At 43.5% G+C, this 16,206-nt stretch overlaps 1 protein-coding gene across 1 annotated transcript in view; it reads right to left on the bottom strand.

Annotated features, from left to right (window-relative positions):
* The window catches only part of STPG4 (sperm-tail PG-rich repeat containing 4), a 65,678-nt gene that overhangs the window by 27,818 nt on the left and 21,654 nt on the right, over positions 1-16,206 (bottom strand). The window contains exon 5 of the mRNA XM_075863759.1: positions 14,539-14,593. Within this exon, the coding sequence (XP_075719874.1) occupies positions 14,539-14,593 (55 nt within the window). The remainder of the gene's footprint in view (positions 1-14,538; positions 14,594-16,206) is intronic.

Below are 16,206 nucleotides of genomic sequence, written 5' to 3'. Positions count from 1 at the left end.
CGGGCGGCTCGCGGCTGACAGTCCGCAGCCGGCCGACCCGAAAATCACGGCCGTGCACATGTCTACGGTCGTGTGCATGAGGCCTAACCCCCATTATTATCCCGGTACCCACCGCCACCAGGGGTGCCGGGAAAAGTACCAGTACCCGATTATCTGTAATCACTGGAAAGCTCTTCCCGCCACCCCTGGTGGCAGTGGGTACCGGGATAATAATGGGGGTTAGTGTTAGCCTTTTCACTGGCTAAAACTACGCCCCACCTTAGTAATGGAAGCTGTCAATCAGCCGGCGGCCAATACTAAGGTTAGAAAAAAATAAAAAAGACATAGAAAAAATATTTTATTGAAATAAAAAAAAACACACAACCCTCGTTAACCATTTTATTGAAAATGAAAAAAGCAGTCATCGAAATAGTCCTCAAATCCGACGTAGTCCAACAACCAAACCTGTAAAAAAACACAAACACAAAAAATCCTATTAGTAACATATGTGGTAGGCTTAGATACAGGGCCCATGTGTGATACTGGCTGTTGGACCCTCTATCAAAGCCTACCACATGTTAGGCTTAGATACAGGGCCCCAGCAGACCGTAATCTTATATAATCAGCAGACCGTAATCTTATATATAGTATAAGATTACTGTCTGCTGGGGTCCTTTATCTAAGCCTCCTATGTGGTAACCTAACATGTAGTAGGCTTAGATGCAGGGCCCAGCAGACAGGATCACACCATGTGTGATCCTGTTTTATGGGTCCTGTATCCAAGCTATCTACAGAAATGTTAGGCTTAGATACAAGGCCCCAGCAGACCATAATTTTATACAGTATGTGTGATCCTGTCTGCTGGGCCCTGTATCTGGTTAGACCCTGTATTTAAGCCTACCACAAGGGAGTCTTAGATACATGGGACCACCAGACAGCAACACTATACTTACCCTCCTCTTCGGCTGTGGATGCAGCGGAGATCCTGACACCATCCAGCGTTGTGATGTTGTGCGCGGCACACAGCATCTTGAAGCGATAAGATGTCAGGACCTCCACTGAGCTCCGGAATGAGGAGGGTAAGTATACTGTCAGTTACTATAGTATACTAGTATAGTATAGGGGCCCGTGTAGTTTATTACATAGGCCCCAGTTACTAAAGTAACTGTTTATAGACGTGGTGCGGGGGCCCTCGGGCCCCCCTGGCTTAAGGGCCTGGTCGCAAATGCAATCGCTGCGACCCCTATAGCTACGCCATTATGTGACAGTCGTCCGGGGATCTGGGGCACCGGGCCAAAGTTCCGGGGCTTGGGCCCCGAAAGTCTGGTACTAGCGATGCCACTGAAAACAGGATTAGCTTTCTATTCTGAAACAACGCCAAACTTATCCATGGGATGTGTCTGGTATTGCAGCTCATCATCATTAGGGTGAGGTGTGGATAAGCATGGCGCTGTTCCTGGGATAAAAAAGAGATTGTTATTTTCTAATCTCAAACAACCAAACCTTTTTTATGCCATTCCAATAATTTCTCATATTTTCCACTCCAGCCTTTCACATCAATATCTGGGTGTGGATGAGAGTTACTAGTACAACACATTTAGCTGAATATGTTTTCCCTGATAAGGGAGAGATAAGGATGACGTTCATTTTGAATAAATGTGACTATACAGGAATGTTGAACGTTGTAAAATAATTTCCTCACCTCTTGTATCTGCCCTTTATTCCTTTTAGACTGTAATCTCTCTCCTAATTTATATGATTTACACTAGATTTACATTTGCCCGGTTATGGCGTGGTACGGTATGCCAAATATTCACACCACCTCTACACACAAAACCATACAGGAGGGGGAGATCCAATCCTGAGCATCCCTCGGCTCCCTTCAGATATCCCCTATTATTGTAAATCTCGAACAAAAGGATTCAAACAGTAAGACCCTGTTCACATCTGCGTTTTTCATTCTGTTGTTCTGCTCCATGGCACTTAGGTTAGAGATATTCCTGCACTTCCTTCTGCATTTGTCCCAAATTTAGTAGCACAGTGGTTTTGGCTGCTATGTAACACTACATAGTCTCCAGCACTTTGGTATGTTCACACAGTTTTTGGCACTGGTTTTGACGAGGAAACCGCGGAAAAGAAACGGTCGAAAACGCCTCCCATTAATTGATTTTGGGAAACAAAAAAAAGCGTCATGCTCTCTCTTTAGGCGTTTCCGTCTCTGACCTCCCATTGACATTAGTGGGAGGCAGAGTGTTGTTTTGCCAGGATAATGCAGTATTTCATACAAATGGATTCTAGGAATATCTATAAGGAATAAAACCACGAGATACTCTACATTTTTATTCCTGCTCTTTGGGAAAAGGTCCAATTTTTCATGACTGCATTTTTTACATTTACAACAGTGGATTCCTCTAAGTAAGGGCTTAGCTAAATAATAGGTTGTATGGCTCATCTTTCTACACATCACTCAGGGTTATTCCCATTATGTGGACTGTTGACTTTTACAATGACTGCTGCTGGGGAATTATAGAGTTAATACAATATGGGTTGAATGCCCTTTGGGCCACAGCTTATTACAGAGTCAGAGGTCGACAGGATCAATACAAGGCTTGACTCATGAGCTGCATATGTTAAACCTGTACAATTAGATTACAGGAGGTTTTACCATTAACACTATTAATTAATTATGTGTATATCCATCTCAGTCAATTAAAATGTGAAAGTCTAAACTATCTTTCCAATCTTGTCACGCTGATTGGATATTAATTCAATTACACTTAGCACTGTGATTCTCGCCCATTTCCGCATTGTGTGTCCTCTGTGTGCGTCCCATTACGTTCTGCTGTAGTCACGTGACTTGTCGTTAGTATGGAGGATATGTCATCATGCTATAGTGGAAACAGAGGAAAAGCAGGGACATAGAGAGTAGCGGAGCGGGAATGAAAGGGAGTCACAATAGCGGGTATATTGGTTATTTTTACCATTTATGGCAATAGAGATCTTGTTTAAAGGGAACCGGTCACTAGATTTTAGGGTACTAAACCACCAGCATGTCGTTATACTGCTGGGGAATGGCGTCGAAAAACAAGTTATAATACAGTGTACGCTGAATGTAAATAGTCAGAGAGTCCAGAGATGAGTCCAGGTGTACTGGCCTCCGCTTCATCTTAGCAACGAGAATGTGCAGGATGCCGTTGGACTCCTCTCAGGACACTTCTCCGGTAATTTACCTACGGCGCACGCTGTATTATAAATTCTTTTTAGACAAAATGCTGAAGCTGACCGTTTTGAGAATGGACATGTTTATGACGTTGAACCCCAACAGCATAATGAAATGCTGGTGGGTTAGTGCCCTAAAATCTAGTAACAGTTTCCCTTTAAGAACCTAACAAACCCCTTTAAATGGAGTCTCCACCAATTGGAAGTACAAAGAATATTAGGGTCCATATTGGGTCTAAACTTAAAGCGTAGCACTACCTATAAATCACGCTGGATCTCCTGTCCAAAGTTGAAAACTGACAGCGGGAGGCGCTTGAGCAGAGATTCCTCTTTGCAACACGATATATTCTGAAAAATGACACCAAAAACACTATAAAAAAATTGCAACACACATTGATACTTGCGGGTTGTTTTTTTTAAAGAGGAAAAAAAAAAAAACTTTGAATGTCTATTGCACAAAAACACCACTAAATGATGCAAAAAAAACTGCCCAAGCCAGGCTTGTAGTGATTTTTGGAAGAAAGCCACTATCCCAAAAAACGCAAGTTAAATTATTATTTTTTTTTTTTTTTAAAACACATTAAAAAAAAGGCATGTTTGTAGGGCGTTGTCAATTTCCCCATTGACTTCAAGGTAACATCTGAACACAGAGTTGTTTGCCGCTAAAAAGGTGGAAAAAACACCAGGAAAAACACCACTAAAAACGTGGCATGTTTCCTAAAAATCCTGTCTGAATCCACCCTTAAGGGCCATTTACATCTGCCGATATTCGGCTGGTGCAGCGAGCGCCGATCAACAAGACATCAGTGATTGGCGCTCGGTTGCTCCTGTCACACGGAGCTATGTATGGGGACGAGCGGTCGTTACTCTGATCGCTCCTCCCCATACGTTATTATGCCGGCAGCGCGTCCCGTTTACACAGGGAGATGTGCTGCCGACAACGATAATATTTAACTTTTTTAAAACGATACAATCGGCAGATGATCAAGCCTTTGCTCGTTCATCTTCTGATCGCTGCTCGGTTTAGACAGGGCAATTATCGGCAACGGGCATTATATGAACGCTTGTCTGCCCGATAATCGCCCAGTGTAAAAGGGCCTTTAGGCAGCACATCTTACAGGAGTCCTAATTTAAACCTGTCTGTCCTGGTGGACAAAAAAACTAAATACACAATGGAAGTCATAATTTTCTGGAAGTTGCTGAGCATTGCCTGATCACTGTCTGTACAAAGCTTACTCTTAGGCCTTATTCACATGAATGTATATTACGTCCGTGATACGCACGTGAAAATCACGTTAGTCGCACTGACCGTGTGTCCGCTGCGTAAAACTCATGACATGTCCTATACTTGCCCGTGTTTCGAGCAGCACGCACGCATTGAAGTCAATGGGTGCGTGCAAATCGCGCACGGCACATGGAAGCACTTCCGGGTGACGTGCGTGATTCGCGCTACAGTTGTTAAAGAAGTGAAGGGAAACATAAAAGCCCCTCCTTCTTTACTGTTTCGTAACATAAAAACAGAGTGTCATAATGATGACGGTTGCGCGAAAATCACGCAGCCACGCAACATATACAGATGCCACACTGAACTTTTGCGCGCGCAAAACGCACACGCTCGTGTGAATCCGGACTTATGGTTAGGATTCTGGCAAATCTATATGTGAACTGCTAAGTTGGCCATAGACATGTTAGGCTCTGTTCACACCTGTGCTGGTCATTCCGTTGTTCTGCTTCGTCAGAGGAGCAGAACAAGGGAATAACAGAAACCGACAATTCCGCTGCACCACTGGCGACCGACAGAACCCATTGACTTTAATGGGTTCCCTCGAATTTCCGTCATTGTGTTGTTACCGGAATAAAATAGCACAGCATGCTGCGCTTTCGTTTCCGATATCTTTGGCGGAATCTGCGACAGAAGCCCGTAACAGAGCCTCCAACACAGATGTGAACTAGGTCTAATAGTGTTTTTTTAAACAGCTAATATCACCCGCATCCTCCATGATCTGACCATTTGATTTACACTGTATTTTTCAATAGGGTGAGAGGATAAGTGGCTCCCAGACACCCCTGATGACGCTTATCTCATGGAAAACAAAAAGTTTGGACAGGTTGGAATGCAAACATCAGGACAAATTAGAAAAACTTGGTATCTTTGGTCAGCTTAAATGTTGTTCAGGGTGGAACTACATTTTAAGTAGACACATTGGTCGTCAATATTCTTTATTCTGAATGGTTCCTATGGACAACGCCATTGTATTTTTTTTCTTGTTTAGTCTTTACAATAGAAGAGGACCTGTCACCTCTACTGACATGTCTGTTTTAATAAATGATTGTATTCCCCATAAAACAACAATTCTAGAGCATCTATTCTTAGAACTCAGCATTGTGCCGTTCCTCTGTTATTCCTCCTACAAAATTATCAGTAAATTGAAAACTGGGTGTTACCGGTTGGGGGTGTGTCCTTACACAGTCTGACAATGTCCAATCAGTGCTCACAGTCTGACTATGTGGGGACACGCCCCTTTGACAAAGAGAATGGTAACACCCAGTTGTCAATTTATTCATAAATGTCTAGGATGAATAAAGGAGGAACGGCACAACAGAGAGTTCTAAGAAAATATGTTTTAGAACTAGGATTTCATGGGTAATACAAGTGGATATGTCAGGAGAGGTGACAGGTCCCCATTAAGAAAACTTTTCTATTCTGAAAGTTAGCGTTTCTAATCACATTATGATATCACTTGGTTAAATGTCAGCTCTGATTACAATATGTGATCTGAAGTAGGGTACAAACGTTTTTTTAACTCGTCTTCTATGAAAGTAAGAACAAAAAAAACCTTAGAATTAATTTCAAAGACATAACTGAAGGGAATAGAGGGAATAGAGGAAGCGTTGTACCTTGTATGTAGGCATGAATTGTGAGAAAAGCAATATTCCAGAAGAGATTTGTGTTCTACTTGAATGAAGAGCATCATTTGCTGATGGTTAAAAGTTACAGGAGATTGTGCAGCACGAGTATTAGCGGCAGAAACTCATTATGATATATCCTGAGCCACCGGAGACATAATATCATATTATGGCCACTTTATACCATATAAATAACAACTTGAAATGAAAGAGAATCAGACATAGGAAGCCATAAAAGTTGCATAAAATGTCAATGACCTTAGTGATGAAAAGTTATAAAATCAGATGCAGACTTAAGTGCTGTAAAAATAAGAAGTGGCGGGCCACAGCAAAACCAAAATGTGTCCCCTTTCAGCTTTCTCTTCTTTAAGAAAACTTCAGGTAAAAGTTATACTATGTTATGCCGTGCAGGGCCTGAGGGGGCGGTGCATGACACAGGGATGCTATTTGGTGTCCTTGGAATCTCCTGTGTCATTCACCGCCCCCTCAGGCCCTGCCATAACATTAACAACTAAGCATTGCCTGGAGTGTTCCTTAACCCCTTATGACCACCATTATGCCTTTTCACGGCGGTCACTAAGGGGCCTTAGGCTAGGCCCTGCACGAGTGTCCTGTGCAGGCTGGGGCCGGGGCTTGGCTGTCTAATGACAGCCGGGCCTCTGCTCCAACGACAGTGATTGAAGTTTACTTAGATCGCGGACGTTTAACACATTAAATGCCGCCGTCAATAGCGACCGCTGCATTTAACTTGTCTCACCCATTGGCAGCCCGCAAATGCCAGAGGCACGTCCTAATAGATTGGCTGTCAGATTTACACTGACAGGCAATAATGCTTTGGTATACTAAGTATACCAAAGCATTATAGCAGCGATCTAAAGATCGCATAGTAAAGTCCACTAGTGGAAATAAAAAAATAAGTAAGTAATGTGAAACAAAAATTATTAATAATAATTTGTAAAGGATCTGCCAGGCACTGCTTCGGGGTTAACTCCCAGAATTAATCAGTCAACACCTGAGTGTACATCCCTGAGACAGACACCAGCTTCCTCCACTCAGGCTGGCAGGCTTAGGAGTGGGAGAGCCTATCGCAACCTGGCCAGACTCAGCTAGCTCCCGCCCTCGGTCTATTTAAGCCTGCTCTTCCTGTCCATCTGTGCTTGTGATTTCTTTCCTTGAGGTTTCCTGGCCCAGCTACAGCTCCTGCTACTTTTTGAACCTGCTCCATACAGACCCCGGCTTACCGACTACTCTTCTGCTTTTCGCTTTGTACCACGCACTCTCCTGGCTTGACTCGGCTCGTTCACTACTCTGTTGCTCACGGTGTTTCCGCGAGCAACTGCCCATTTCCCTTGCTTGTATTCCCTTGTTTGTTTGTCGTGTTTGTCATGCACTTACTGAGTGTAGGGACCGCCGCCCAGTTGTACCCCGTCGCCTAGGGCGGGTCGTTGCAAGTAGGCAGGGACAGAGTGGCGGGTAGATTAGGGCTCACTTGTCCGTTCCCCCCCCCCCCACCATTACAAATTACAGTAAAAAATGTAAAAAAATATAAATGTAAAAGTATATAAAATATATAAAACTACACATATATGGTATCGCCGCGACTGTAATGACTCAAACAATAAAGTTAATATGTAATTTAAACCGCAAGGTGAACACCGTAAAAAAAAACGTAGAAAACAATGGCGAAATTACTATTTTTTTCCATTGCCCCCCCAAAAAGTCATAATAAAAGTTACGTCCCATGTACCCCAAAACAGTACCAATCAAAACTACGTCTCGTTCTGCAAAAACAAACCCCAAAAAATCACAAATCATGAAAAACAAAGGTTTTGGCCTGATGATGACGCTGGTCCGGCATTGAAACGCGTAGCCACTCATAATAAAACCTTTGTTTTTCATATATTCTCCTCATCTTTCTAAACCTCCTTACCAGCAGCGCCACTACGGTTCACAACTTTTTTTATAATTTTTCACAAAAAAAGTAATTTTTCTCTCATCTACAATCCTCTCCAGCGGTGACTTTGTTTAGTCTCCGGATTTTGTGTTCCTGGCTGCAGCGGTCCTATGGATTTTTCATAATTGGATAACGGCTTTATACCCCAAACTACCTGAAGATCTGTACCATTATTGGCGCCGTGTGTTTTTGCTACTCTTTCTGGTTTATCCTTAGGATAGGTCATCAATATCAGATTGGTAGGGATCTGACTGCCGTCGCCCTCGCCGATCAGCTGTCGGAAGGGGCCCTAATGACGTGGCCTCTTCATAGCTTACCATGTACAGTGCCGTACACATCCCTAGCGTCTGTGCCTGGGATTGCAGTTGCGGTCCTATTCAAGCGAATGGTACAGAGCTGCAATCCCAGGCACAGCGGCTACAGATGTGTACGGTGCTGTGCCTGGTAAAGATTGAAGAGGCCACGGGGTTCGTCGCTGCGGCCCCTTCAGTCAGCTCATCGGCGAGGGTGACGGCAGTCGGACCGCCATCCTTCTGATCCTAAGGATAGGCTACCAGTATAAAAAAAAAATGGAGAACCACTTTAACTTTCCTTTATTACTACTTAATAAAGTGTAGATAAATATTAAAATATACCAGCATGAAAACCGTTTAACCATCAGGAGAATCCCTCTCTTCTATGATAGACAATTACATTTTCAATAATATAATCCATGGCTGTAGACCTGTACTGTAGCTACATATTATTTCTTATTTAACATGGTCATTTTTTCCCATATAACATAGGTATAATGGGATTTCCCTTTGTTTTCTTAGTTTCATGAACATATTATTGATTATAAATAATACTTGACCGTTACACCATTGACTTCTCCCTCTGAGCCAGTTAAAGTGCTGATAATAGGGAACTAATCCTCCCCGAGCTCACAAACAACAGGTTGTGGAAAAGGGAACCATGGATACACTGCGCTCGTATCAAGCGGATGTAACCTAAACCGTGTAAGACAAACAAATCTAAAATTTCAATGCATTATTTACCTAATCCCTGAGTGTGCAAGACATCAATGGGCTCGACGGTACAAAAAGTGTTTATCATAAAGCATACTACAGCATGCATATTATGTAAACCGTATATGTGTGTGTGTATATATATATATATATATATATACATACATATACACACACAGATGTAGCCAAGTTTTCTTGACTGATAACTTGTTGCAGCTTGATATCACACAAAAGTCATTGGAAAGTCATGAAAAAGTCAAGTTAGCCTTCGTTCACATCTGCGTTGGGGTCCCGTTCTGACTTTCCATCGGAGGTTTCCGTCAGAACGAGACTCTTAGGGTATGTGCACACACACTAATTACGTCCGTAATTGACGGACGTATTTCGGCCTCAAGTCCCGGACCGAACACAGTGCAGGGAGCCGGGCTCCTAGCATCATACTTATGTACGATGCTAGGAGTCCCTGCCTCTCTGCAGGACAACTGTCCCGTACTGTAATCATATTTTCAGTACAGGAGAGTTGTCCTGCAGCGAGGCAGGGACTCCTAGCATCGTACATAAGTATGATGCTAGGAGCCCGGCTCCCTGCACTGTGGTCGGTCCGGTACTTGAGGCCGAAATACATCCGTCAATTACGGACGTAATTAGTGTGTGTGCACATACCCTTAGGCCTCTTTCACACGACAGTGAAAAACGGCCATGTGATGGCCGTCCTTTTAACGGCTTTCACATGGCCGTTTTCAGAACAATGATGTTCTATGGGTGCATTCACACGGCCGTTTTTTTAACGGCCCGTGAATAATGGCCGTCAAAAAATAGGACATGTCCTATTTTTGGCCGTTTTAACGGCCTGACGGCCCCCATAGAAGTCAATGGATCCGTTTTTAACGGCTGTCAATACATGTAACAACCGTTAAAAACGGATCTGTTACATGGGGACTGGCAAGGGAACTACTAGTTCCCTTGCTGGCTATCGTTGGCATACTCACGTTTGCGGCGCTTCTTCAGGTGTGGTCACTCGTCTGTGGTCACTCGGGTTTGAAGGCGCCTCGATGACGTCACCGCCCCGTCGCACTGCCTTGCCAGATCCCGTGCAGACGAGTGACCACAAGTGAAGAAGAGGAGAGACGGCGCTGCACCCGTGAGTATGTGGCACGATCTATAGGCAGGCTGGTGTGGCATCTACAGGGAGGCTGGTGTGGCATCATGTACAGGGAGGCTGGTGTGGCATCTACAGGGAGGCTGGTGTGGCATCTACAGGGAGGCTGGTGTGGCATCTACAAGGAGGCTGGTGTGGCATCTACAAGGAGGCTGGTGTGGCATCTACAGGGAGGCTGGTGTGGCATCTACAGGGAGGCTGGTGTGGCACGATCTACAGGGAGGCTGGTGTGGCACGATCTACAGGGAGGCTGGTGTGGCATCATCTACAGGGAGGCGTGTGGCATCATCTACATGGAGGCGTGTGGCATCATCTACAGGGAGGCGTGTGGCATCATCTACAGGGCGGCGTGTGGCATCATCTACAGGGAGGCGTGTGGCATCATCTACAGGGAGGCGTGTGGCATCTACAGGGAGGCGTGTGGCATCATCTACAGGGAGGCGTGTGGCATCTACAGGGAGGCGTGTGGCATCATCTACAGGGGGCGTGTGGCATCTACAGGGAGGCGTGTGGCATCATCTACAGGGAGGCGTGTGGCATCATCTACAGGGAGGCGTGTGGCATCATCTACAGGGGGCGTGTGGCATCTACAGGGAGGCGTGTGGCATCATCTACAGGGGGCGTGTGGCATCTACAGGGAGGCGTGTGGCATCATCTACAGGGGGCGTGTGGCATCTACAGGGAGGCTGGTGTGGCATCATCTACAGGGAGGCTGGTGTGGCATCATATACAGGGAGGCGTGTGGCATCATATACAGGGAGGTGTGTGGCATCATATACAGGGAGGTGTGTGGCATCATATACAGGGAGGCGTGTGGCATCATATACAGGGAGGCTGGTGTGGCATCATATACAGGGAGGTGTGTGGCATCATATACAGGGAGGTGTGTGGCATCATATACAGGGAGGCGTGTGGCATCATATACAGGGAGGCTGTAAATAGTGTCTAGGTGAACATGTGACCTTCCTTTGGTTGTTTTCAGGGGGTTGGGACAAAAAAAGCCTGACCAATGAAATTCATCAGTTTTTTTAACGGCCATGAAAAACTGATGCAAAATGGATGTCAAACGGCCATTAAAAACGGACAGACGGACTTGAAATGGATGAAAATTTAGAGACAAACTGATGCAAAATGGCCATGAAAAACTGACAGTTGATCAGTTTTAAATGGACATTTTTTTTCACTGTCGTGTGAATAAGGCCTTAGCAGACACAAACTGAAACCAGACACCGACGGAAACCAGAGGTTTCCGTTTCCATCACCATTGATTTCAATGGTGACGGATGCGGTGCCCATGGTTTCCGTTTGTGTCTGGTTTTGCCGGAAGCAATAGTGTAGTCGACCTCTGGTTTCCATCTGTGTCTGCTCAGGGTCCCGTTCTGACGGAAACCTCTGACGGAACGTCAGAATGGGACCCTAACGCAGATGTGAACGAAGCCTTAAAGTTTCTTGACACTGTGTCAGTTAAAGATGGCTACATCGGTGTGTATATATATATATATATATATATATATATATATATACATACATACACACACACACACACACACATATACAATTAAGGGCCGGTTCACATCAGCGTTCGCTTTCCGTTCAGGGGTTCCATAGGAGGTTTCCGTCAGAGAACCCCGCAACGGAAAGTCAAATGGAAACCACAGCTTCCGTTTGCATCACCTTTGCATTGACTTTCCGTTGCGGGGTTCCACGACGGAAACCTCTGACGGAACCCCTGAACGGAAAGCGAATGCGGATGTGAACCGGCCCTAACCCTTTAATGCTTTATGGCCCTTTTGACCAAAACAAATGACATTTGCTGAAATATCTGTTTCAATAGTAGGATGATTTTTTTTCTGCATTGCATTGACCTACTAATAAAGCTATAGGTATATCTTGTGATGTCTATACAGCAAATGACCAACATCTTCTAAGGTCCAAATCAGAGGTTGGTCATTTACATATAGAGCAGGTACAGACTAGACTGGGATGAATCTCGTAATTTACTCATAATGGGAGTAGGAGCTCCAGATTTACAGAGAGGGACATAGAAAGGAAATAGGGCAATGCTGCTCCTGCCTACAGGTACAGTACTACTAGTAAGTCCACCCTATGACCACCATATAAAAAAAATAAACTTATACCACAGGATCAGCATTAGTTTATGAGACACTGGTCTTGTCAAATCAATTTGATCTGCTTCTAGTAGGCTGTCAGTTCTAAGCTGGTTCTGGGTGAGGCTGGGGATGTCATATATCTAGATTTTTTTGTATTTGTTACTGCTCCACAAAAAAATGGTTGGTGCATGAAATAAGAATGTGTGAAAAGAGTTGGACATGTGTATACTGGGGTTAATAACTGGTTTATGGAAGGTGTTTTTTAATGGAACATATTCAAATTAGGGCACGGTAGGCATTGGGGTACCCCATGGGTCAGTATTTGGCCCAGTTCTTTTCAATATATTTATTATTAGTGCAGTGTGAATATTTACATATGATATAAAGCTCTGTAATACAATTCACACAGAAATATTGTACTACAGAGTAGTTGGAGGAGTTTTGGATAGAAAGTGGCAAATTAATTAAATGTAGATAAATGTAAATTTATACATTAGAGATGAGAAAACAAATTTTATTATAACATAGAAAAATGATAAAACACTGAGAAACCCTAAAAGTGACTTGGGGATATGTGGATAGCAAACTTAACTGTAGCAACCAGTGCCAGGCAGCTGCTGCAGAGCAAAACTACATAATGTCATAAAAATTTCTATGTAGCCCTAGGCAACTGGATAATTTTGTATTATTAAAGGGAATGTATCAACAGAAAATAACGTATTATTTAAATCATGTTTGTTGTGGTACTTTTTTCAGTTTTTTGCAGTTCACTTTTCAGCTTTGCTGTGTAGACTAGGATAAGGTCAACAGAGTCATCACATTATTATTAGAAGTTAGGGACAGTTTTTATGTATTGTTGGAGGTCTAGTTTAGGAAGGATAGGATAGCAACTCTATACACACAGATAAGACTATGTATGCAGCTTCTCTGCTACTCCTTGGTCTCTGGGGAAGGAACTGAATTCCATCACTACCTGGAGACTGTATTGGTCCTTTGACCCTATTAACTACTATTTATTTTAGCTGCCATTAAGCAAATACATCCCACTAAACTTTCTATACAGGATGGGATTGTGGATGGGATGGGATTGTGTGACTCCAATATGGCTGCCCCAAGGAGAATTTTTAATTTATTAAAATAATCAAATATCTTATTTCTCTCCATTAAAAAAATCAAACATATTATTTATCTTCTACAGACATAAATGGGACCAGTCATCTCTGCTATGCAGATACAATTGAATGTGGCAGTCTTCTGGGGCCTCGGATGCCCGGTGCCAGCGATGCTATCGGGCATGAGGGGGCTCGTGCCGTCCGACCCGGCACATAAATGTTATGAACCAGGCGGCACAGTCCCTCTCATGCCGCGGGCCCAGTAGTAGCCTCTATGGCTGCTATAGTGGTAGTTCCACCACTGATTTTGCACCTTCAGGGCCAGACACAGTTTAGTAATTTCCCACTATTTGTGGAGTTTTTTTTCCGTGACAATGAGACCTTTTTTTCTATTTTTAAACACATAATTTTCGTTACTTTTCCTGGTAACTATTTTGTTTAAAACTAAAATAGACTTTTGATTCATGTTCATCATCATCTACCATTTATTTAATTTATTTTTGTTTTTTTTAATAGTCTGTGCCTGAGAAGGTCATAATTATTTTTATTTGCCTTTTTACACTATACTTATCCAATGTAACGAGGGCTGCAAACCAGTCTCAGTTACAGGAAAAATTAGCCCTGTTATAGTGTCACATGTCACTTTTACTGCTGTTGTGAGTCTAGTCAGACCCAGATTACCGACATCCCGGTTTAACACGGGACCAATAGCAGCAGCAACCTTCTCTCCAGGTTTTGATGGGTGCCCGACAATAGCTCAGGCAGCCGGCTTAAACCCGCACCGTAAATATACTTTGGTGCAGGTTTAGGGACCAGGACCGCCGGCTCGCTGGGCTGTAGGGCCATTCTCCTCTATGTACCACCCTAATTGCTAATGTTATATGGAGTAGATTGACACTTCTGAAGGAAATGGGAAAACATAAGATAATAACTACACTGTAAGACTTTGCGCTGAAATATAATTGGTCTTATATATGTGCAGGTTGTTCATAGCCACTGGTACAGGTTTTACTACAATATCCGGAGATTCAATGGCAGCTGGTTTGTTGTACAAGCGCTAAGAAAACAAAAATAATCTAATTGTACTTACAGGAATAAAGTAAGTTGTGGGAAATCTCTGTACTGCGGAACGAAACATAAAATGCCTGCAGGGATAAAAAAAAGAACACGCCAGGTTGATATTATTTTCGTACACACAGGTGTATACAATAGCGGCACATAGACGATGACTATCCTCATACCAAACACGTCAATTGTCTTTTAATGCATTTCCATGCCATACCCTCCATTTCTCTCTTTGTAAAGAATTCTCTACACCTGTTATTAATCTTAGACTACAAGGTTGTCACTGTTATGGCAACAACAAAAATAGATTTCATTCATCAATGACTCAGTCATTTTGGGACTTGATACAGAAAAGACTGCCGATATTAGAGAGGGTGTTACATCAGCATATATAAATATCAGGGATACGGTGCCCATAAGGGTGGTAGCACAGGTTGAGAGCAGCACCTCGACTCCATACATTCAGCTTCCTCTATTGTTAAGGCCCATATAGCAAAACCCAAAATGGTGAGTGACGAACGCATCTCAGTAGTTCAAAAGTAAGGGAAAACTAAGTTGTAATGAGTCCATCACATGTCCTAATAACAGGGCTCTGTGAACAGGGCATGAATTAGTTTGGGAACCAGTGAAGGTGACCACATTCGATCTGCTGTAATCTGTGGCGACTCAACAGAAAGTGTTCAGTTTCCCTGTAGTGCCACCACAGGGGAAATTAAGCATCACACAGTTCCTGTTGCAATCAACGGGCTGTCCTGGCATTGCATAGTCTTGCCGGATCCTCCAGAGCATGAGATGCCCTTTGTAGCTGCTCTCTGCTCTGGCTTATAGATAAAAGTCTTGTACTGGTGACCCACTCCCCTCTTTTTACTCAGTTTTACCTAATAGGGTGTTTGAAAATGTTTTTTTTCTAAACAAGACTACCCCATAAAGTGTGGAGACCTTCCATATAGTAGACGTACTGGTAGAGTTAATACCACTAGCAGTTTTAAGGCTTGTCCACACGTAACTTTCACACAAAAATTTCTGTAGCAATTCCGCAGAAACTAGCAGAAAATATGCTGTGGAAAAACCACACCATTTCCTGTGTTTTTTACTGCAGAAAATGGTGCAGAATTTTTCTCAATGATGGGAGATGGTGAAAAACGCAGCAATTCAGTCCACTTTCCGCAGCAGGAATTGACATGCTGCAATACAAAAAAAATACACACTGCAGGAGAATTTCTGCAAGGAAATGTTACGCAGCGTGTGGATGAGGTTTGTTAAATCTCACCCACTTTGCTGCCACTGTATTCTGCTGTGTATTTTCTGACGGAAAATATGCAGCAATTCCGTTACGTGTGGACAAGCCCTTAGGCCCCATGCACACGACCGTGCCTGTAATTACGATCCGTAATTACGGGCACGGCAAGCCGCGAGCTGCCGGACGTTTTTACGGGCCGTGCTCCCTTTATAAGGTATAGGAGCTCGGTCCGTAAAATTAAAAAAAATAGGACATGTCCTATTTTATTCGGCAGCTTTCTACGACATGGACACACTCACGTAGACATACGGAAGGTGTCCGTCGGCCATAGAAATGAATGGGCCCGTAATTACGGACGATTTTACGGTCGTGTGCATGGGGCCTTACTCCTGGACTAAGCAGGAGAAGATGATCACCGGCCTCCATTATTATGTTTTAGAAGTATTTGTTTAT

This window comes from Rhinoderma darwinii, chromosome 4 (assembly GCF_050947455.1).
Source record: "Rhinoderma darwinii isolate aRhiDar2 chromosome 4, aRhiDar2.hap1, whole genome shotgun sequence".
In the NCBI taxonomy this organism is placed as follows: Eukaryota; Metazoa; Chordata; class Amphibia; order Anura; family Rhinodermatidae; genus Rhinoderma; species Rhinoderma darwinii.
This window is presented reverse-complemented; position numbering and strand designations above follow the sequence as displayed.